Source organism: Sodiomyces alcalophilus (genome assembly GCF_042370955.1).
Source record: "Sodiomyces alcalophilus JCM 7366 unplaced genomic scaffold ACRALscaffold_2, whole genome shotgun sequence".
NCBI lineage: Eukaryota > Fungi > Ascomycota > Sordariomycetes > Glomerellales > Plectosphaerellaceae > Sodiomyces > Sodiomyces alcalophilus.
In genome coordinates, this window is record NW_027263533.1 from 3,193,014 (window position 1) to 3,214,714 (window position 21,701).

General features: G+C 53.9%; 9 protein-coding genes across 9 annotated transcripts; 4 read left to right on the plus strand and 5 right to left on the minus strand.

Moving 5' to 3' along the window:
* Positions 1-1,477: 1,477 nt before the first annotated feature.
* On the minus strand, positions 1,478-2,888 carry ACRALDRAFT_2025873 (uncharacterized protein; the record flags this gene model as incomplete). Its single annotated transcript, XM_071020356.1, has 2 exons — positions 1,478-1,654; positions 1,779-2,888. 2 exons carry the CDS (start codon positions 2,886-2,888, stop codon positions 1,478-1,480), a joined length of 1,287 nt encoding a protein of 428 aa, XP_070877278.1.
* A 1,195-nt stretch (positions 2,889-4,083) lies between these two features.
* ACRALDRAFT_1048096 (uncharacterized protein) lies at positions 4,084-6,472 on the minus strand. Its single transcript, XM_071015536.1, has 4 exons — positions 6,052-6,472; positions 5,843-5,960; positions 4,938-5,709; positions 4,084-4,871 (listed from the first exon to the last, which is right to left on the minus strand). The coding sequence occupies exons 1-4, from the start codon at positions 6,149-6,151 to the stop codon at positions 4,515-4,517; spliced, it is 1,347 nt and encodes a 448-aa protein (XP_070877279.1). The 5' UTR covers positions 6,152-6,472; the 3' UTR covers positions 4,084-4,514.
* A 156-nt stretch (positions 6,473-6,628) lies between these two features.
* Positions 6,629-7,102, plus strand: ACRALDRAFT_1061476 (uncharacterized protein). The gene has a single exon (XM_071016435.1). It carries the CDS (start codon positions 6,805-6,807, stop codon positions 6,973-6,975), a length of 171 nt encoding a protein of 56 aa, XP_070877280.1. The 5' UTR covers positions 6,629-6,804; the 3' UTR covers positions 6,976-7,102.
* A 989-nt stretch (positions 7,103-8,091) lies between these two features.
* Positions 8,092-9,022, plus strand: ACRALDRAFT_2098919 (uncharacterized protein; the record flags this gene model as incomplete). Its single annotated transcript, XM_071022910.1, has 2 exons — positions 8,092-8,177; positions 8,296-9,022. 2 exons carry the CDS (start codon positions 8,092-8,094, stop codon positions 9,020-9,022), a joined length of 813 nt encoding a protein of 270 aa, XP_070877281.1.
* A 1,524-nt stretch (positions 9,023-10,546) lies between these two features.
* ACRALDRAFT_1048097 (uncharacterized protein) lies at positions 10,547-12,721 on the plus strand. Its single transcript, XM_071015537.1, has 3 exons — positions 10,547-11,035; positions 11,103-11,554; positions 11,650-12,721. Exons 1-3 carry the CDS (start codon positions 10,769-10,771, stop codon positions 12,005-12,007), a joined length of 1,077 nt encoding a protein of 358 aa, XP_070877282.1. The 5' UTR covers positions 10,547-10,768; the 3' UTR covers positions 12,008-12,721.
* A 1,619-nt stretch (positions 12,722-14,340) lies between these two features.
* On the minus strand, positions 14,341-15,004 carry ACRALDRAFT_1055218 (uncharacterized protein; the record flags this gene model as incomplete). The annotated part of the gene is made up of 2 exons (XM_071015845.1): positions 14,341-14,769; positions 14,867-15,004. 2 exons carry the CDS (start codon positions 15,002-15,004, stop codon positions 14,341-14,343), a joined length of 567 nt encoding a protein of 188 aa, XP_070877283.1.
* A 282-nt stretch (positions 15,005-15,286) lies between these two features.
* On the minus strand, positions 15,287-16,905 carry ACRALDRAFT_207450 (uncharacterized protein; the record flags this gene model as incomplete). The annotated part of the gene is made up of 11 exons (XM_071022249.1): positions 15,287-15,495; positions 15,539-15,604; positions 15,710-15,884; positions 15,962-15,988; positions 16,019-16,129; positions 16,159-16,207; positions 16,297-16,446; positions 16,526-16,554; positions 16,615-16,667; positions 16,729-16,829; positions 16,868-16,905. 11 exons carry the CDS (start codon positions 16,903-16,905, stop codon positions 15,287-15,289), a joined length of 1,008 nt encoding a protein of 335 aa, XP_070877284.1.
* A 180-nt stretch (positions 16,906-17,085) lies between these two features.
* Positions 17,086-19,009, plus strand: ACRALDRAFT_2017259 (uncharacterized protein; the record flags this gene model as incomplete). The annotated part of the gene is made up of 5 exons (XM_071019874.1): positions 17,086-17,097; positions 17,134-17,157; positions 17,194-17,514; positions 17,558-17,695; positions 17,738-19,009. The coding sequence occupies 5 exons, from the start codon at positions 17,086-17,088 to the stop codon at positions 19,007-19,009; spliced, it is 1,767 nt and encodes a 588-aa protein (XP_070877285.1).
* Positions 19,010-19,202: 193 nt separating this feature from the next.
* Positions 19,203-20,523, minus strand: ACRALDRAFT_2040498 (uncharacterized protein; the record flags this gene model as incomplete). Its single annotated transcript, XM_071021052.1, has 3 exons — positions 19,203-19,553; positions 19,682-19,980; positions 20,091-20,523. The coding sequence occupies 3 exons, from the start codon at positions 20,521-20,523 to the stop codon at positions 19,203-19,205; spliced, it is 1,083 nt and encodes a 360-aa protein (XP_070877286.1).
* Between the last annotated feature and the right edge of the window lie 1,178 nt (positions 20,524-21,701).

Consider the following 21,701-nt stretch of genomic DNA (forward strand, 5'->3'; position numbering starts at 1 on the left):
CAGTCCAGCCTTCCCACTTGCCCCGGCACCCTGTCCTGTCCTGGCAATCTGCTGGAGTAGCAGACGGTCATTGGGCTCCTGAATCAGGGGTCACCAGCGGAACCGACCCGCAGTCGTGGAACAATCGCCGCAAGACAATGGGGCCACCCTCTGAAAAGCTCGAGCCCAGTCGTCTAAGTCTAAATAAGTCGCAAGAGCAGCTTCTGGGTCGAATAAAGGGTGCATATCCCGAGCGTATATCTGATTCAAGGCAGCCCCCTGTTTTGAAGGATGGAGGTTCATGACTGACGGAGACGTTTACGTACAGCTGCATATGCCGAGAAAGGAGAACGCCTGCACTCACGAGTCTACGACCAGCTCGATGACGCTTATACGTCCCTCACCGAGGATTTGTCTGTTTTGGTAGCGGAAGACAGGAGAGTATTGGAGCTCGTGCAGAGTCTGAACGACAACTTCGACAAACCCCTGTCGGAAAGTTACACGTACAAAAGATTGGACAGCGAACCTCGAGAGAAACAAATGGTGGGGGCTGCCGCAGAGAGGCTCAGAAGGGAAGCAACCGAAATGGCCGAGTTCCTGGAGCGGAGTCTGAAGGAGCTGGATGCAGCCAAAGCCGAAGAAGGGGAAGCTCTCAATAGAGTTCTAACGGGACCCGGGGATCGAGCACGCGATGCGGCCTTTGATAGGAAGATGCGTGAGTTGAAGCAGAAGACTGTCGCGCTAAAGAAGGGGACCCTTAAGAAGTTGAAAGAGATCGAAGAGGTACGTCCTGTGTCAGGACGACAAATCGCCGCCCTTGATCTCCGTGTGCTGATGATATGTTCAGGAGTTCGAGGAGGAGAAGAGAGAGATCCTGGAAGAACTCTGGCTCCAAAGCTGATTCGTTGCGCCAGCCTCCTACGCGAAGGTAGGGGAGATGCGATGCTTCGCGGGTTTCATATGGAACGGATTCTGAATGTGGTGTCGATTTTTCATCATTTGGCTGTTCAGGGTGTTTGCAAGGTGATATCCTCTATAAACACCTGGCTGTCGAGGAAGACCTTGCTGGCGACGTGTATACCGACGGCCATGGGCTGAAAGGTTCAGCGGCCCACATAACGCGGGATAGTAAGCCCAGATGAAATGACCAATATAGTTGTGTATTCATGCAAGTTCGCCCATCGAGAGCTTGATGTTTTCATCTTTGAGCTATATACATCAGACATTACCAGAGCTTACCAAAGCTCATGCGGCATGATATCTAAACGCCTCTGGGTCGTGGTATTTGCCCTTGAAAACACCGGGACCAGGTTCCTGCCCTTGTCATCTTCATCTTACTTGCCTGCTCGTTCCTCTCCTCTTTGGGCGTGTCTATGTGGGCTGTTTTAGAGTCTTCGTCTTGCCTCTTTGTCTTTCTCTCCCATTGCTTTTTTGCGCACGGTCGGATGAAGGAAGCTATATGGTAGCTGCCTCTTCACTCCATTAGATCTAAAGGCTTTTACTGTTTCTCCTCTTCAATGAGGACACCCCATTCATGTTTCTCGTTGCCGTACATGATGTCATGCATCCAGCCTTTCAGCTTGAGAGTGAAATCGCCGCCCTTGCCGGTTTCGCCCATCTTGATGGGAATTTCGCTGCCGCGGTGGTGGATGTGGGATACGGGGCAAACGAAGAACTGTATAACTGCATGTTAGCGACCACCCAACTGCAATTCGGGAAATGTGTGGCAGGAGTTTGAAAAGCCGAGTTTGAAAAAGGGGCGGGAATGTTCAGAGCAGAGAATTGGGCTATTCACGTACAGCAGTGCCAGCGGCGAAAGATTCGAGAAGACGGCCTTCAGCATGTGCTTGCATGACCTCGTCAATGGAGTAGCGGCGCTCGACAACTTCAAGCTGACCGGTGAGGCGCTCGCGGGCCAGGCCGAGGACGCTGCGACGGGTGACGCCGTCAAGGATGAGGCGGTCATCAAGAGGAGCGGTGACGAGCTCGATGCGGTCGGGGTCCTCCTTGGAGCGCCAGAGGACGAAGAAGTTGCTGGCGCCAGCTTCGGTGCAAAGCTGCTCCGGACCGTAGAGCCAGAGGACCTGGCCGTAGCCCCGCCTGCGGGCCTCGGCGGTGGCGGCCAGGGAGGGGCCGTAATTGGCACCGACCTTGGCGTAGCCGAAGCCGCCGACCCAGGCGCGGACCGTATCCTCGGGCGAGGTGTGGAGGCGCATACCGCCGCGGGGAGCGTCCATCGGGGGCATGAAGGTGCAGATGATGAAGAGCATGGCTTCGCTGGGGGCCTGGACGCCGAGCTGGGGCTGGGTGCCGATCATGGTGGGACGGAGGTAGAGGAAGGAGCCCTTGCGGTCTTGGGGTAGCCAGCGGGGGCCGTCGATGGCGAGGAGGGCGTGTAGGAGGCGTTCGAGCTCGGGGGGCGGGAAGCTGGGCAGGGAGATGCGGAGGGAAGACATGAGCATGCGGGCGGCGTTGAGATCGGGGCGGAAGAGGCGGAGGCCGCCGTCGTGGCCACGGTAGACCTTCATTCCCTCGAAACACTCGGTGGCATAATGGAGCACGGAGGCGGTGGGCATGAGCGATAGCGGGCCGTAGGGTTTGAGCTCAGGGGCGGACCAGCCGGTTGAGGCCTTCCAGGTGGCGGTGATCATGTGGTCGGTGCAGATGGTCTCGGAGCCGGCGTGGGCAGTGGCTTCGTCGGGGACGGGCCGCGGGGATGTGGTGCGGTGGAAGATGAGCTTGGAGGCATCGAGTTCCTGGTACTCGGGGGACTGGGTAGGGGTGGCCGTGCCCTTTGCGCTGCCGTTCTGCACGGGCAAGGCCTCGATCTTCTGTTCAAGGGATGAGGAGGTCAAGCTGGCATCCTGAGCGCTCTGGTGGGCGCCGTTGGAAACGGCCGCGGGTGCCATTGTAGTTCTCGGACTATGACGCGAAACTTGACTGGACGGGTAGTTGAGTGTGACGTTGACGGTGTGAGGTGTTGGTTTACGCCGATACAGGTGTACGAAGTATAAGTAGAGGGAGAGGAAGGACAAGAGTATGACGAGTTGAAAGAAGAGAAAAGGAAAAAAGGGAAGAGAAGAGGAAGAGGAAGAGGAAGGAGAGCTAAAACAAAGTAGGTCGGATGAAATAAAAAAGAAGTGGCGCCGACGGCATTCAAAGTCTATACGGAGGCTGGTTATAATCGGAGATAGAGGAATTGTGGGAGTACCGAGTACCAAGACCGAAATCCAAACAACGAGATGGGTACCTTCCAAGAAGGACGCTGGACTCGATGATCATTGGCTACGCTGGCATCTAAGCAGTAAGGGGCAGGTGACTGGCGCGCCCAATTGACGACAAGTGGGTACGCTAGTGGTGTCTGATGTCTGGATGGCAAACAAGGGGATTTCCCTACCAAGTAGTGTAAGAACAGTCGGAAGAGATGATGTGATACGACGAGGCTATGGATTGAATTGGCGGAGTACTCAGTACTCGGTACGGAAAGATGCAGATAATTGACCTGTTTGGGAATTTCCAAGGGGAGATTCGGACGAGTTGGTCTCGATGTTAGCAACTCCGAGTTCCATTCAAACTCGTCGCCCCTAACCCCGCGTTACATCAAACCCCCAATCCACATGATATGGCCGCTAAGAAGGACAGCCACCGAGCGGGACAAAGGACATCTTGCACCGGCGACCGATGAGTCAATTGCAATTATCTGGTGCGGAGGAATTGGGAAAACACAATTAGAAATAAGAGCTTTGCATTGCGGAATCTCGGGATATTAGGTCTATCAGCTCTGCGGATGACATGGATATGATGTGGAGTTGTCTAGATCATGGTGTGGGCTCCGCTTGGATGACGCCCCTATAAGCCGAGTTTCGGCCGGTACATGTACCAATTGGTGCCCCGCCCGGACGGAATCCTGTTCCGTTGCGTCACATCTTTGCCCGTCAATAGCCGCCCGTATGCGGAGGGATGTGATCCAACATGTGTCCCGTCACCACTTTGTCAGGAATTCCACCTACTTGAAGCCGGCTGGCCTTTGAGCCGGGCATATCGCGATTTTTCTCAAGAGTTGTTAGTGTACAGGCCGAGCCTAGCCACCCGCATTGCATCGGTAAGATGCATTGTCTACAAAACCATTGACGACTAGCGAGTATTTATTTGGCTACGAATTAGTACGGCGGCCAGGTGGAGTGAACTCCATCTGATGCCCTTCGCAGTCATTCAACTTGTGAGTCACTTGACCTTGCAGGAAAAGGATGAGCAGAATAATGAAATAATAGAGGCATGTCGGCTCACCATATGTTTCTGCCCTTGCCCATCTCTCGAAAGCCCACCTCTTTTTATATCTAGCCCCGGCGACACCGGTGGAATTTATAAAACCTGTTGAAGGCCTTGGAAGGCCTCTTCCAATGTTGAATCTTCAAGGATACTTTGCCCGCCGACGCCTGTATGCATATCGAATCCCCAGAACTCCGATTTGAGACACCACCCCGCATGCTTGGTCAATTAATCCCTTCTTCTCCATGGTCATCACGGGAAGCGAATCACGCCTCGCCAGCCCTCGCGGCTACTTTGTTCTGCTGCTCCTCCTCCAGAGCCTCGCGCTGCTTAGCGGCCTCCTCCAACTCCGTCTTGAACCCCTTCTTGCGCTGTCGTTCCTCGTAAATGTCGCGGCTCTTCATGATCCGCTGTACAATGGTTCCCGCGTTGACGTTTGAGAATGGGTGTGGCCCAACGGCCTTCATGATCCCCATGTCTCGGGCCGCCGTGTACGGGTCGTGGGTCAGAGGTATGAAAGTAGTCGGGCCGTGGTAGACGGCATCGGGTGTGCCCCACGGCGTGGCGGTCAAGTAGGCCTTGGTCGGTGTGAAGGGAGCCCCGAAGATGACTGCGTTGACGTACTGAAAACCACTCATGTCAGCAACATTTTAAGAGTCCGTCGAGGGTCATCGAACTTCCACACTAACCTTGCACTGCAGAACACACAGCCCCCGCTCATAAATGTTCATAATGGGGTAGTTGATACCCTTCCAGTGGTTGATGACCTCGTCGTCATGAACGCCAACCACGACGTAAGCAGGAGGGTAGTCACCGCCCTTGCCAACCCGCTCGTTGACAGACTGTTCCGAGAACCAGCCGTCTTCGCGAGCCAGCTGCTCCTCGGCCGCGAGGACCCGGCGGAGGAATTCAATGTGGCCGCTGGAGAAGAGATCAAACCCGCCATCCACGTAGACGACGCGCTGCCCGGGTTTCGGCCCAACGCCCTTGATAAACTGGCTGAAGACGCCCTTCTCCTCCACCGAGGCATCCGTCTTGGCCTCTCGGGAGGCCGACCAGAACCACACGTCGGCGCCGGGGGCCTTGCCCGTCTCGTCCGTGGCGTACAGGCGCATGCGATCCGTCATGGCCTTGCCCTCGGCGCGGGCCTCGGCGGCCGGGGCGTCGCCCTCTTCACCGGCGAGACGCTTCTCCAGCGATTTGATAAAGTGGGTGCGTGTGCAGAGCAGCATGCGGCCGACGAGGTCGGTGGTCGAGATACTCGGGGTCCGTTTCACCACCTTGAACCGGCCGGCTGCCTTGACAAAGCGATAGCAATCCTCTCCGCTGCTATCCGAGGTGATGTCGTCGCCGTGGACAACGTACTTGCAGCCGAAATGGCTCACCCACTCCAGCTGCGTGACGTAGGGGGCTCGGGCGACGGACTTGGTGACCCAGCGGCACGCATCTACGGCGGCGATACTGGAGATGGGGTCAGTATTTCTTTTTTTGTTTCTATTATTATGACTTCAATTTTTCCCCCGAGGTGAAAAGGAACGTGGGGGCCAAGGATGCCGGGCCTGCTTAAAATGTGGATGAACGGGTAGCAACGCACCGCTCCTCGAGGGTCATGACGGTTGGCCCCTTGTTTTCGAGGATGGCCTCATCTGAGTGGACGCCAATGTAGAGCTCGCTGCCTAGCTGGCGGGCTTGAACGATAGCACCCGCATGTCCTGAGGCACATCAGTCGTTGAACATGGATTTTTGCTTTTTGCCTTGTGACCAAATAAGAGTCTGTTTTTGAAGTGCCGTAAAGGTACGCACCATGGTGGAAAAAATCGAAACAGCCATCAATCCAGATGCGATCCTCAAGGAGCTCGGGGGCTGGATCACCAGGCGGGGACTTGGGGTCAATGTCCGTCATGGTGCCTGGTTGGGTCTGGATGGGAAAGTCGTCTCTAAAGACCCGAATGAACGGATGAGGGAAGCTCAAATGAAGGCTGGCCGATAAACTCGGGACGATGGTGCCAGTTATCTGTGGACGGGAAAAATATAGCGTGAGGTACTACGAGACGTTGATACCTACAGTGAAGTCGCAAGGGGATGTTGAAGGCAGTGCTACTCCGTAGGCCAATACCAGGAGTCTTGGGAGAGTATCAACGGTTGAGCGATTAATAACAATGACTAAGAAACGGGCGACTATGTACATTCGTACGTCGTAAGGGATCGTTGGTACGTTGTACTCTACTTTGCTTCGGTGATACAAAGTACCTTGACAGTCCACCTTACCTGCGAGGTGTACCTGAAATCGTGTTACTATAGTCGGGATTTAAGTATTTAAAGAAATTTCGCTACCTCTAATATCTCCTCAAGATTGACGAGATTACATTGCAGTCCTTGTCCACAAACTCACTCCCACCATGTATCCAGTTATGCACCCTGGACTGTAATGGAGCACCGGACAATCACCAAAGCCAGAACCACTGATTCGGATCTTGAACATCTTCGCCCTCATTGGCTCCAACGAGTCAATGGAAAGCCTCGACAATCGCACGGGGATTGAATCGCATCTTCGCCATGGTAGCCAAAACGTCTTCCGACCAGTTCGATTCGCCCAACGACCAACTCCAAACACTGCCGTCGGCGGCGCTATGTCTATTAGCTCTGGAACCGGATCCCTTTGGAGAGGAAATCGTCGCGTGCCGTCGACGCATGGCCACCCCCCTTATCCCAGGGTGGAACCCCTAATCCTCCATCCCGTGCTCCCCTGGGATAGCGCCGAACTCGACTGCATCGTTCCTCGTCGTTCCTTTTCCGCAAAAAGGTACCAACTGTTTTGAGTTTCTTATCCTTTCCCCTCTCTTTTTATTTTCAGATGTCAATTTCCTCCGTCCCCGCCCGCGCTTCCCCGTCCCTTACTCGGATTTTACCTATTATAATTCTTCCACATTCCACATACAGATTAGCCAGTTCTCCCTTCGTCGTATTTTGATCACCTGGGCCCAAAGCATCCGAGCGCCTAATATTCAGCAGATTGCGCTCTCTATTAGGGTGCTGTTTCTCTTCGTTGCAAAATTAAGCACCCGTTCCTCCAATCATTATCACCGACATCCAATTCGAACGAGACCAAGGAAATCGGCCGAGCTTGTCCTAATTTTACAATTTCCTTGGACGAGCCTGCAGCTCACCAGAAAGCCACAGGCAGAGGTGCCTCGCTTGCCAATCTGGCGGGCCTTGGTACTACCTGGTCCCCGCACCCAGAGAACCACACCACATAGCAGTCGATCGCCCTAGGCCCCATCTTAAGTCATCATGCAGAGGCCTGGCGTCGCGTCGACCTCGCATTCCTCCTTCTTCGCGACCTCATTCTTCTCCTCCTCGGCCAACTCCAAGTCGCGCCCTGGCACCTCCTCTGGCGATCGCGATCGCGATCCCCCGTCTTCCGGCCCCATCTCACAACAGCAACAACAACAACAACAGCCGCCGCCGCAACCACAACCTCCAACACAACCTCCACCACAGCCTCAACCGCAGACACAATCTCAACCCAACCTTCTGACCAAAGATCGCAAGCCCTCCTTTGGCCGAAAGACCTCCTTCAGTTCCCCGTCCAAGTCCACATCCAAGCGACGCGCCAACAGCTCCGGCGCAAACTCCAATGTCATAGTCACCGACAGCAAAGCGCCCCCCGCCCTGCCCGACTTTGCCCTGGCCGCCGCCGCCAAGATCACGAGGGACCCCGATGCCATACAGACCCCGCCAGCCAGCGCCGATAGCTTGAGCAAGATGCTCACCAGGACCCAAACCAACCAGAGCATGGGCGATAGGCTCGCCGGCGCGACATCCACCAATGCCGGCGTTTACATGGGAAGCGAGGCCGCCGTCGTTCATCTACAGATCCAGGAGATCACCGCCAAACGGATATCTACCATCGAATACCTTCGCAAAGTGTTAGTGCTTTCTTCCCTCGCGAACCTCTGAACCTCTCTTTTTCTTTTGCTCTCCTGGCCTGTTCGCCCCTTCTTTTTCGGCAACAACTTCCAACTGACCACGCGTCCCCCGCAACAGACATGAATCGCATGCCTATTGGTTCAACACCGTCCACTTTGACCGGTCCGACATCCAACGCTTCTCCTACTTCGACCCCCGCAAGCTCGGCCGTCGCGCCACCAATCTCTTTCTCCTCGGGCTGTCCCTCCCCATCGTCGCCGACTTGAACTCCAGCAGTCCCTTCGAGTTTCTCCGCAGCCTAAGCACCCTCCTCCAAGAGTTCGAGGCGTTCCAGCAGCTCCATAGCGAATCCGGCTCGTCCACGAGCTCCCTTTCGCGCGCCCGCCTGCCGCAGATGTTCCGCCGCGGCCCGGGCGGCAAGTCGCGCCGCAGCAACAGCAACGCCAACGACATCGGCCTGCCCACCGACGACGCGATCAACGGCGGTACCGCGGGCGGGCCCAATGCCCACGTCGTCAATTTCGCCCACAGCGAATCGGACTTGCTCCCCGGCGAAGAATACACGCTCCTCCTCACGCCGGTGCTGCCGTTCGAGCCCGACTACTTCGAGACATTCGCCACCCTCTGCGACGTGCTTGTTGATACGTACACGAAATTCATAAACTTGATGCCGTCGCCCGCAGTCGCCACGGCACCGGTAGCCGAACTCTTCGCCAAGGTGGACGGGAGAGTGCGCAAGATCATCATCCAGGGCACCATCAAGGAGTTTGAGGAACAGAGTCGATCGCATATCAGGACAGAAGTCGCCAATATTGGCAAGGTAGTATTGGGCGGCTTGATGTGATTTTTTATCCTAGCTGCTCTGGATACTAACGTGGTTTGCATTGTTGGGAGTTTGGGTTACGTCCATGGCAAGGAAAGGACGAGATAGAGAAGTCGGCCGGATGGATTGGCGTCTCTATTACTTGTTGCACTTGGTCTGCGGTCTGTGCCTTGATAGCGATTTGGGCAATCGAGTTGCCTACACTGTCTTCTACCGTTACACGCATATATATGTCGTACGTATGACGATTATATCCGCACTGGCATTTGGGTACATTCATGGATTGCTTATGTTGACTTCTTCTCGCGGGTTATCTATTAGTTCGCCAAAAATGTACAGTTGCTACCCAGGAAGGTGATGAAATTTTCATGGTAATGTAATGGGAATGATTCATTCGATTAATAAGCTATCTATTCCAAGGGCCATGCTTCATGCTGCCACTTAGCAGCGAGCAGTAATCGACTGGCTTCTCAAACACCTCCTGAAATGGACCCAAACGAGCACCGAAAACATTTTGAAACGAAAGTAAACAAGTGTAAAAAGCCAGGTTCTTCAGATACCATAACGCATTGTTCTGTCGTCACAGGGGCGGCCGTTCTTAGACGACTCCACCATCAGTGCTTGACTCTATTTTGGTAATCATCATCGAACGGTGTGGCAGCAGGAATGTTTTGGTGCTGGGAAGGGGCATCATAAACGAAGGGAGACTTCCGAAGAAGTCCCAGAGTGTTGAAAAGATGAGGTCCTCCAGTCTAGCCCACCCAGTCCCAAAAGACTCGAGCTGAGGTTTTGGCCCCCCTCGCACCAAGAATGAGCCCCATTGAGTAACTCGTCAGGACCGACGAGCAATCGCATACCTATGTAATATCTCGACGAAATATCCTCCCAAACCCCTTCGCGCCCCCGGCATGCATCCCCTGCCACGGCCATCAAGCCATCGGGAGCGCCCTACATCGCCCCTAGCACACGGGTCCAAGAAGGGACAACACGCCGAGCTCGGACTCATATCTTCATCCATGTGGTCTCGGCAAGCCATTCCCCAAGGACACCGTGCTGGAAACGAGGTAGCGCGCCCCGATGTAGCGGCGAAACGGGGTGGAAGGAGACGAGCTCCGAGGGCAGGGTTCAAAGGAGGTCAGCCGCTTTGCTTCTATGGCGGCGCGTTTCCGCAATCTTCCCCTCAGAAAGAGGGGGGAGGTGTCCGGGGACTTTCTCCCAAAGCTTATCTTGTGATGAGATGCGGCCCGAGAGGGACGCATCTCTGTTTGTGAGCTTCGAATGGCGATTTGTTGGGCGAGGGGGGTGAAGAAGAGGAAGGGAAAGAATCCATTGCAGAGCTGCTCGAAATTTCTTTTATGAAAGCAAAGATTGAGTGGACCGTGCGTTTTGGTGGGGCGGTCATATTGATAGGTAAAGTACACACGAATTACCTAATCAACCAAGCAACTTTTTGTTCTCTGGGCGTCGCGACCCACATATCTCTCAGCCTTGCATAAGCTACGGATACTTTTGAGTTTCGTTGCTCTCTCTGGGTAGCTGCCCATGGCCAGCTTTTGTAGACCGTCCAACCACCGAGAAGACCACCGAGACCCTCCTAATACAACGTCGACAACCTTCGCAGCCTTCACAACTTTGACGGATCTCGACCAACTCCACTACCGCATACTCTACCCGTCGTTGGCGCGATTGATCCTCGTTCATTGACAAGTCGAAACGGATACCTCGACGATCGGTTGGCCGTATCAGCTACGGTCATAGCTGCGAAAAATGTCCGGCCTCTTTGGAACCACATCGTCCTCGACGACGTCCAACACCGTCGGAGACCTCAAGCAAGACGTTGCCCTGACCAGCCCCCCCGAGGATACCATCACTGGTCTCTCCTTCTCCCCGGCCACCAACCAGGCCAATGATTTCCTTGCCGTGTCTAGCTGGGATAAAAAAGTTCGGATATATGAAGTCACGAGCAATGGGCAGAGCGAAGGGCGACACGCTTACGGCCACGACGCGCCCGTCTTCATGTGCGACTTCTCAAAGGTGTGTGTCTGCTAGCCTTCTGGTTCGCCCGGTGCCAACACTGACCCGTTCGTTGTTACGCGTCTAGGACGGGACCAAAGTCGCCTCTGCCGGCGCCGACAAGGCCGTCAAAGTTTGCGATCTTGGGACACAACAGGATGCCAAGATTGGCGAACACGAGCAGCCCGTCCGAACCGTGCGATTCTTCGAGGCCGGCGGCAACCCCATGGTAGTTTCGGGCTCCTGGGATAAGACGGTCAAATACTGGGACATGCGGTCTCCAACTCCGGCCGCCACGGTGCAGTGCCAGGAACGAGTTTACACCATGGACGTGAAGAATGACCTGCTGGTGATCGGCACGGCCGATCGGTACATCAACATCATCAACCTCAAGAACCCCACCACTTTCTACAAAACGCTGCAGAGCCCGCTCAAGTGGCAGACACGCGTCGTGAGCTGCTTCACCGATGCCTCGGGCTTTGCAATTGGCAGTATAGAAGGCCGCTGCGCTATTCAATACGTGGAGGACAAGGATAGCAGGTAAGATCAAGTCCCCCAGCTCCCCAACGATCATGCGATATCATGGAGGCCATCGCCCATCGCCAAGGCGCCCGGTATTAATGACATGCGCACAGCCTGAACTTCTCGTTTAAGTGCCACCGAGACCCTCCGTCAGGCAATATCACCAATGTCCACGCCGTAAACGATATTTCATTCCACCCCGTACACGGTACTTTCAGCACAGCCGGCTCTGACGGCTCCTTCCACTTCTGGGACAAGGATGCCAAGCACCGCCTCAAGGGCTATCCCCAGGTTGGCTGCAGCATTACGGCCACCAAGTTCAACAAGACCGGTTCCATCTTTGCGTACGCTATGGGCTATGACTGGAGCAAGGGCTTCCAGCACAACTCACAACAGCTGCCTATCAAGGTCATGCTCCATCCCGTTCAACAAGACGAATGTAAACCTCGACCCACCATGAAGAAGCGGTAAAGCGGAGGCAGCAAGAAATATGGGAGGTTGCCGCGATGGACAGGGCTGGGAAAGGCGGAAATAAGGTGGACTGGGATGGGCAGGGGGTGTCAATTCGGGACAGCGACGACAGGACACTTGTGGCGAAAGGGGCATTGTTATACTTGCTGAGGAAGGCCTGGCGCATGTCCCGGTAGACTGGAGACAGACGGTTAATTCTGAAGGGAAGGAGGAGAATGGATACAAACGATACCACCCATCTCCAACTGGCGCGCCGCGTTGTGCGCCTTCATATCCGAGTCATTCGATCTGGTAACGGTCGTTTATTGGACCCATGCTTACGTCCGGGTGGATTGGGGCAGAACAGAAGAGAGACTGCAGCCTCAGATTACGATGTCTTGTGTCTGGCAGCTGGAACACTCGGTGGCGGAGGCGGTTGAGGAAGTCAGTTGCGTGTATCACGACGTTGTTCATGCCACCTACCAAGACCTGGTGCGGCAACTTGGGTTGGTTCGTTGGTCCTAGGAAAAGTCGTAGGATCTGGTTGGTTTGAGGATGCAGGTTGGGGAGGATCTAGACCTCCGTGGTGATCGATTCCCTGGCGGTGAAGTTGATTGGGATGACGGGTCGGTCTGTGCGAGTGAAAATGAATACTTGCTGCCTTTGTTCAGAATGGCGGTGCCAAAATGGTAGACCAGGGCTTGCTATCCACCCACATCACAGGAGAAACCAGCTATTAATGAAGACAACTGGTCTCCTTTGTTTCCTGCGTGGAACTTGTGCCCAGTGGGAGGCCGCCTGTGCTGGTATCAGTGCCCACGATGGGACTATCATCCATCATCAGTGCGTCTCGTAGACACCTAGAGTCAGACAACGGTGCCCAGCGACGCATCAATCGGCCACCTTATTTGACGGGCGTTTGGTTAGCTTCGGACTCCGGCATAGGTACGATGGTAATGTGGTCCCCGAGCAGTGTATACTGGAAGGATATGTAACCTTCCATAGGTAAAACTGTATCGGGTCGACACAGCCGAGACGGGCGTTTGTAACGTGGACGCATGGGAAAATCTCTGAGGAAAGGCATTGGATCTTCCTAAGCAGAGGTATGACAAAAAAACAGTATTTAAGATGCGTATAACTACCACTGCTTATCCCACTTTGGATTGAGTGGTCAGCAGTTTCTTCACAGTTGGACAAGGTTCGTTCGGTGATTCTGCTCTGTTGATGTCCTCTCTTCATAGAATGAACTAACGTGGTGGTCGACCAAGACAGACAGATCGGCAGTGTTTTGATGCCCTCAATTTGCTCAATCGTATCGATCTATTACGAATACGTACGTCGTTGGAAACATTGAATGTGGCAATTAAGAATCTCACTTCTTTATCAGTTCATCCTATAAACAACCCAAGCTACTCCCATACGGCGACCGTTCGACTATTTACAACAATCAAGACCGGCCTACTACAACTACGACAGTTATGACTAGCACCGATCCTACGTACCGAGACGATTATAACTGGGAAGTTTGGAACATCCGGTTCCAGGGCAGGGCTAAGCACTCCAACCTGTGGAAATACATACGGCCCCAAGATCCTGTCCCCTGGCCTGAAGAACCTCCGTGCCCAAACGAGGCCGACTTCCCTATGACAGCCGCAGGCCAGAAGTCCTTTGAGATTAGACTTCAGGCCTGGATGGCGGCCAGTCAAAAATACGAAGCCCATCTTTGCCACGCTAGCAACCTCTTCAACTGGGTATCCGACACTATCGTCAATCATAAACTTAAGGACCTAGTAAGCGGCAAGATGCTGCCAGACATCTATCTGGCTGTGAGGCGGGACGCCATAGGTTACTAGAAGAGTATCCTTTGCGGAACTGAGTCGAGGCAGAGTAGTCCGGTAAGGCAGCGGCTTCGGTCCGGGCACTCGCCTCACTGCAATGATGGCATCGGTCAGATGGATGATGGATGGGTCCATTAAGTGCCAGTAGATATGGCGAGCAAATAAATAAAAAAAACAGACATGAGTCCATCTGCCGACATGCAGATGAACCAGAAGAACGTCGTAGATTCGTGAAGCCTAATGTTATATATGGCCCAGTCTCGGATGGCCCAATTTACCATCGAGAACCGAGCGGATTACGATCTCAATCAAGACCAAACCACCAAAAGTCCAATCATTGCAACATGGCCGTGGAAACGGCCGAGTCGCATCACCAAATTCCCGCTCGACATAACAGTCAAAATAGCAGCGCTGCCCCACTATGGCAGCAATCGTAAAACGCGTATCGTTTTGAGTTTTCTTTTTTTTTCCCCAGCTGAACCCAATGCCTCTAGAGAGAAAGGAGATACCACGCCTTCAAAGGCCGGTTACAATGCCAGGTTCCCGTTTGCGGACCTCGCTTTCATGGACAAAGCGCAACTCCACGCCGTCGACTCCCATGCCCTCAATCTCAGTGAGGGCAGAGGCCGGGAGGACGGAGCCGGAAGCGGAAGCGACGATGGAGATGCGGGGCTCCATCATGGGAGTCTCAGGGGCCTCAGCCACGGGATGGCGGGTGAGGAAGCTGTCCGGCAGGAGGGGCATGCGGGAGAGGCTTACACCTTCGCCGGCGAAGGTGGTTGTTGGCTGCGGGAATATTGTCGCGTCGATGGTGATGGGGGCAGGACCGCCAGACGAGGTTGCGACGGACGAGAAGGTTTGCATTAGTGGGCGATTGTAGGATTTCGATGGCTTAGGCTGGGGAGTCGGGCGATGCGTTGTAGTGATGCCACGAGCGGATTGCACCTTTTTGTTCGATTCGTGTTAATAAACTAGGCGCAATGGCAAGAAAAAAGAACAGCGAAGGTTGGCAATTCGCTCGCGAGGGGCAAGGGGAACGTACATCTGCCTCTGCGGAGGACTTCTTGAGCAGCTCGGCATACTTGGGCATTAGGACAGCGCCATGATTGTAATATGGGCTTGCAATGCCAGGGTTGACGGCGCGGGCGAGTTTGGTGACGGGAGCTGTGACGCGGGACATTTGTGTATGTAATTATCTGTGGATGGTCAGTAGGAGGTTCCATTTGACGTACGCATCGGGGAAGGAAAAAGGAAAGGGACTTTGCATTTACAGTTAATAGTTATAGCTGAATTGGTGGGTACGGCGAAGAAGGGAAATGCGAAAGGCGAAAGGCGTAAAGTCGTAGGAGTAGCGAGATAAAAAGTGCTCGCTCGATTATTCGTAAATGGGAAACGGCTGATATATTTGGCGGGCAGGAAGCAAGTAGAACAATAGAGGGCAGCTGTATGGAGAATCCCCGGGTTAGCCGGCGTGGTTATATGAGAGTAGGTGCGTGGCGAGCACAGCTAATGGGGAAGCCCGGAACTGATGAAATGGTGGTGCGGAAGAGACGAGATGGCGAGACGGGTGGTGAAGCTTACCTGGCGGGAGGGTTGATAGTCCAATCAGGAGTGGGTGACCTCGGTGCAGAAGGATTCGACGATGCGACACCAGGTGCGTCGGGCAGTAGACTCGATTATTTGACTCAGGAATGGGTGTATTATTGGAGAGCACGAAGGACGAAAGATATTATGTATGAGCTATTAAAATTGAAGGGAGGGAGAGGAGAGTAGAAGAGACCTCGATGTGAGTCGTTCGTGTAAGGGAGCTCAGGGGGGCAGAATGGATAACCGATCAATGGAATGCGTTACCCGATAAGATACCGTTATCAGACCTGATATCAACAATTCATCAGCTTGATCCCCAGGTTCTGTCGTCCATTGTCTCTCATTTGTCTCCATTTCCTACCGATTTTTGGGGCGGTGACTATTTCCCACAGGTTCCTAGGACCACTACGGTATGTGCGAAATCCGCTAAAAAAATGTTGAGGAGCTTGGGCCAGGTTCAGCCGAGAGCAGTTCTGTGGAGCCCGTGGAGGGCCGTGGGATCGGCACTGGGCCGGTAAATCTCGATTAGGTTTAGAGCCATGTGAGTGACTGACGCCATCCAACGAATTTGACGAGTCTATTGAGAATTGTTCGGTGTCTGCCACACCACGGAGATGCTCCGATGGTTCTCCGTGCTCTCGCCCGCCTGCCGCCTGTGCCGGGAATGACCAGGTGAGCTAAACGAGAGATTCGCGCATGACCTGCCAAAAACTTTGATCTGCAGCATGACATGCACGATGAAAATACAATATGCTCACCGCTGGAGTGCCGTTCTTGGTGGTACGCGTACTTGGTACTATGCCATGATCAATCAACTGTGTACGTTGTATACGAAATAGGTAGGGTAAATTGGTATTAGCCGGGTGGCTATGACAAATTCGAGACCATTCGAAGACTTCGTAATCCAAGCGACACGAATGCGAAATCGGAGGACGTTCATTTTCCTGTGGAATGTATATCTGATGTTCAAGCGGCAGACCACTCATATCATTTATTGGAGCGACGAGATGTGTCCTCAGCATGTCGTGACTGACGCTTCGTTCATGATGTCCAAATTTAGTGAAGCGCGGGTGAATAGCTAAGCGAAAGGGATGAATCCTTGTATTAACAATACGAAGTACAATATGTGGTGCTTGACGGCGACTTGGCCACATCGACACGAGGTAATTACTGCTAGTCAGGGCGGACTCGACGGGTGTGCACATGACCCAAATTGACATACAACGTACCAGGGGCAAACTCGTCAACATTATCATCTGATCACATGAAGCTTCGCCTTGGGCTTAGACGCCGATGCCGTTCAATACTTCCTGGAACAGCTCAATGGCTGGCTGGATGGGAATTGCCGGTGTCCGAGTCGGACAAATTCCAAGTTCACGCCCAGCGGGCGCTGTGCTATGGTCCGGACAGGACGATGGCTGCCAGACAGGTACAAAATTCTAATCGATAAGTCGACCAAGGTGTCGAATGGCCGCCCCGCATCAAGATGTACATATTCGTATGTACAGATGTCTTCGTAGAATATGAGCCTACCTAGATTTTGACATACAACGTACATAGCTTTACTAACTGTTAGAAAACCCCAGGAACTCCTATGATGTAGTCTAAGAGGAGATAGGTTGAATACTCTACCAGCGGTGTTACTGAAGGTATAGTATAGTTGGCTTCAAAGTCATGCAAGTCTTCGTACTTCGTAGTTCCTCGACACAAGTGTCGAGTTAGGCCTGCCAGACGCGAATTGATCACGTGACTCTTCTTAGCCCAAAATGCTGAGGTAACGAGCCTCGGTACTCGATCGCCCCTCACTCTGATTTTATACTTTTTCCTCGCAGCCCTATTCGTATGGCGATCTTCCTTTTCCTTCACATCATCGCATCGTTTCCAACCATCTTACGAATGGCGACCATCGAATTTTGGCTACACTGCACGAATATTCACGGGCAGACCGACTGCAACTCATCCCTCCCACTGCGAATGCTCAACACTCGGCCGCTCGTGGTCGCATCTGCTGCCACCGTATCAAACGCACCGCTCCCACCAACAGTGATGAGACAGACTGCTCGCCTTCTTCCCATGGCCGACTGTGCTTCACGGCTGCTCATCGTGTGAATGCTAAGCGATAACTGCACATGTTCAAAGCGCTGAGCTGAATCAACCAAACCCGTATGGCAAACCCGACCGCTTACTCGTCAACCTGCCGGTCCCGTCATCTCGCCGCCGCTACGTCGGTCGATCCCGACCTCGCGCCCTAGGAACGCAAAGACAAGATACATTGGGGAGGAAGGTACTACAACTGCACCCGAAATAATCAACAACTGGACGAAAGAGGGCAGCCATGCGTTCCTACACTGAAGCAAATCGCCCGTCGTCGGCTCGTCGGACGTTGCCGGCCCAGTTCGTATCTCTTGCTCCGCATGGGCGGTCAAGGGCCGATCGAAACTCTACCTCCGCCGACGCGAGTCCCATAATCAATACTCCTTGTGGTACTAGGATTGAAGGTGCGTTTGATATGGCGCCAGGCATTTATTTCCCACGCTTGCAAACTCCCACTAACAGCAAGATAGCCACATTGGGTGCCCGCCTTGCCATCGGCGCAAGCCGCGCCTCAGACATCGCCTTGGTTATCAGCGAGAAAAACGAGAAATACGTTGGCCGGTCCGTATCCGCGGCGACAACCCTTGAATCGTGGGGTGTCAAAACGATCCGTGCCCCCAAACTGCGAGTCCCTGCTCTCGTCGATTGCCATTCTTTGCCAAGGACACAGACTCGACACGTCTGGGGTCTCACAAGGCGACTACTACCGTCTTCACAATTGAAAACCCTACTCGGCTCTTCATCGTTTCATTTCCAGGGGCCTGCCTGTGAATTAGCCCAGAAGCGAGAAGCTCTATTTTCTCTTCGGAGCGAGAATAAGATCAAAGCCCGACCTTTCATCTCTTGGGAGCCCCTGGACACGTCGCTCGACCAGTTGGTTGCGGTCTTGGCTCAAGTCGATGCCGTCTTTGTAGACGTCCATCAACTAAAGTCTATGCTAAACTCGCAAGCCACTCTTTTCGACAAGCAGCTCGTTGAGCGCGATGTTCAGGCGCTCCTGGATTCTGGCATTGGGTGCAATGGCCAGGGGGTTATGGTGGTGCAATGCGACTCGTCGTATCTCGTTGCTTCAAGGGAAGACGGGTTCGTCTGGGTTCCGACTTTTCATGATCTCTCCAACGTCGAGGCCTCATTTGGAACAAACGCTCTTTCCGTCTTCCTTGGGGCATTCACTGTGCAATTTCTGCAGTCAGGGAACATGGCAGAAGCAGCGCTTTACGGTGCCGTCGCGGAGAGCTTCGCCGTAGAACAGCAGGGCCTCCCGCGCAAGGGCACGTCGCCTTATGCGGCCGCTGCAGCGACATTCGCCGCACAGCAGTATGGACTTCCTATGGGGTATATCCCTGACGGAGAAACCTGGAACATGGACAGCTTCAAAAACAGGGTGCAGCTCCTCAAGGTGGAGGTTTCGGCTATGACCCGTGCCAGGCGTGCTACGCTTTCCCGACGACTGTCTGGCGAGACCTTGAGGAACGAAGATGACTTTCTCATCGCTGATCAGTAATCTTCAGCTACCAGATAACAGTGTAGCGTCGTGTGCATGTATAGGCGAAGAAGGCGAGATGCTATATAATAATATATATGTCAGGGTATCATAAGACTTTTATTTGCTTTTATCACTCCTTTTACCCGAGTCTACAGTTTTCTTGGGCGCCGTGTATGAATGTCCTTTTTTCAGATGTGAACCTCCTCTACTTCTACCTGCGGATGACCTGGGCCCCTTCAGCCGCGTCCAGCACGCGCCACTGGCAGTCAATCTCCTTGGGGTTGGCGGCCTTGAGGATCTTGATGATGCGCTCGGCGATCTCCTCGAAGTGACCAGTGGCGAGGGCTAGGATGGTGGGCCCGGCTCCTGACAGGCAGACGCCAAGGAAACCCGGTTGGGAGCCCGGGCTCATGGACTGGACGACCTCCCCTAGGCCAGGAATCAGGGTCTGCCGGTAGGGCTGGTGTACTTTGTCTTGCATGGTGAGGTGGATGAGCTCGGGATCCGGTGGTGAGGCGCCTAGGGCGACAGGCAAGAGTGCGATGCGCTGCATGTTGAAGGTCTTTTTCATTCAAGAGGGGCGCATTTCGCAAGTGGGATTAGTCGTTAGAAGGACCTGACTACATTGGGAGAGGAAGAGGGGGAGGTCTAGGGAGGGGGCGAGGAAAAGGGGGGAAGGGGAAGACTCACAACGTCGGGACGGGTGTAATGAGGGGGAAGAACCTCGCGAGCGAGGTGAGTAGGAACTTGAAAGTCGGGGATGATGGCGATGGCTTTGATCTCCTTGGCCCAAGGGAACTTGATGTGACGTCCGATGCCGTGCGGCGGCTCCGGTGGGGTCTTACCCGTGTCGACGCCGCCGGCGGGCGCGGGGAGGACCTCGGATAGAGGAATCTCGATGCGCTGGACGTCTTCGGGCTTGAGAGGGCGGAGGTAGGTTCCGACGAAGCCGCCGTAAAGTGAGGCTCCAACGTTGTCCGGGTGCCTCTCTACATGATAGTTTTTGTCCTTAGCAAGGGAAAAATGCGATTATCCTCACCGATGAGGAAGGATAATAAAGTGGGCGATACTACTTGTGGGCACAAAAGACGAGACGTACCGATCATTAGGCAGAAATCGAATAACCTGTCGAGGTCGAGGTGGTGAAGTTGACCAACTTCGCGGCCGAGCATGACGCCGGCCACGACGGCGGAGCCGGAGCTCCCCAGGCCGCGACCGAGGGGGATGGGGTTGACAATGTGGACGTGGGTTTCTGCCGGGAAGGAGCGCTGGCCGTGGCAACGGAGGACATAGAGGGCGACGCGGGTGATGAGGTTGGAGGAGGGGTCCAGGCTGATATCTGGGGATCCCTCGCCCTGGCCCTCATAGGTGATGCGGCAGTTGAGGGGGAGATTTGAGGGTTCTGATTTCGAGCGGTCGATAGTGACGTGCAGCTCGAGGTAGATGGATAGTGCGAGGCCGATTACGTCGAAGCCAGGACCAATGTTGGCCGAGGACGAAGGGACCTTGACGATGAAGGACTCGGATGCCATGGTGGGCAGGATCGCTGTCGAGGCGAAGAAGAACTCCACAAAATTATTCTGTCGTAAGGGGTTAGGAGTGTTGGTTTTTTTTTCGTATGTTGCGACGATCGCTCACTATTCCTGTCGGAGCGCCGGCGGGGGATTGATAAGACTCATTCGGCAGAAAAGGGAATGAGATGAAGCATCACGAAAAATCGGGTGCGACCGATGACCGGAGGGTCCAGGGCGGGCAGCCCTTTGCCGCATCCGATTCGGGAACGGGAGGGGACTGTGATTGGTGATAATCGCTCGTGTGGGGTCGGGATTCTGGAGGTATAAATGTTTTCAATTGGTCGATAAGAGTACGTAAGCAATCTAAACGGAGCCACTTCCCTCGGAATCCGACTTTCGATGCCAATAGAGGACGTTGTATATTCGCAATATGTCTCGGCGACTACCTATCTCTCGCTCTTCGCTTCATACCTATGAAGCATTGGGGACAGAATGAGCGGAAGCCCTGAGGATGCATCATTCTTTGTGGAAAGTCGGGTAATCCCGCAACTCTTGATCAACCTACGACTCTGTAGAGCTTAGCTATACGTTGAGTCCCCTGATAAGTACCATGTTCATTGTATTTCCAACGTCAGAATGTCGTACGCTTAGAATCACATTTGCAATCGCAAAACGCCAAGCCCACAACTTGAGTGGGTGCTTGGAATATCCTTATAGCCAATTCTTCCAATCCCCATCCGCATGCATGGATCTCTTAGCGCCGGGGTGGTCCAAGCTGTGCGGGGCGGGGGGAAAAGACCCTGGAGCTGTCTGTTCCTTCACCCTAATTAACCCCTCACCTCCGTCCTTCACCGAGGTACGAGCACGTCCGTCCCACTTCCCTTATTTGCCCATCTTTACTCTTAATGCTATTCTCTTGATTGCTATCCCTGGAAGATCGACTTGTGGGCACGGGGCTGTGACTTTGCCATTGCACCCACACAACGCAGAGCATTGAAGGGATTATTTCCCCCCTTTTTCGTGCCATCCACTGGGTCTGATTTCCCCGTCTTCTTACGGCATCGCAACCTCCTTTTCCAGCGACTGAAGCTTCGAGTCCTTTTCTCCTGTCGTCCCGCTGAACGAACGGCGCCATCGCCAAACCTATCCCCTCCATCTGGACGAAAAGCTTCCAAATTGACAATTATACATTATCG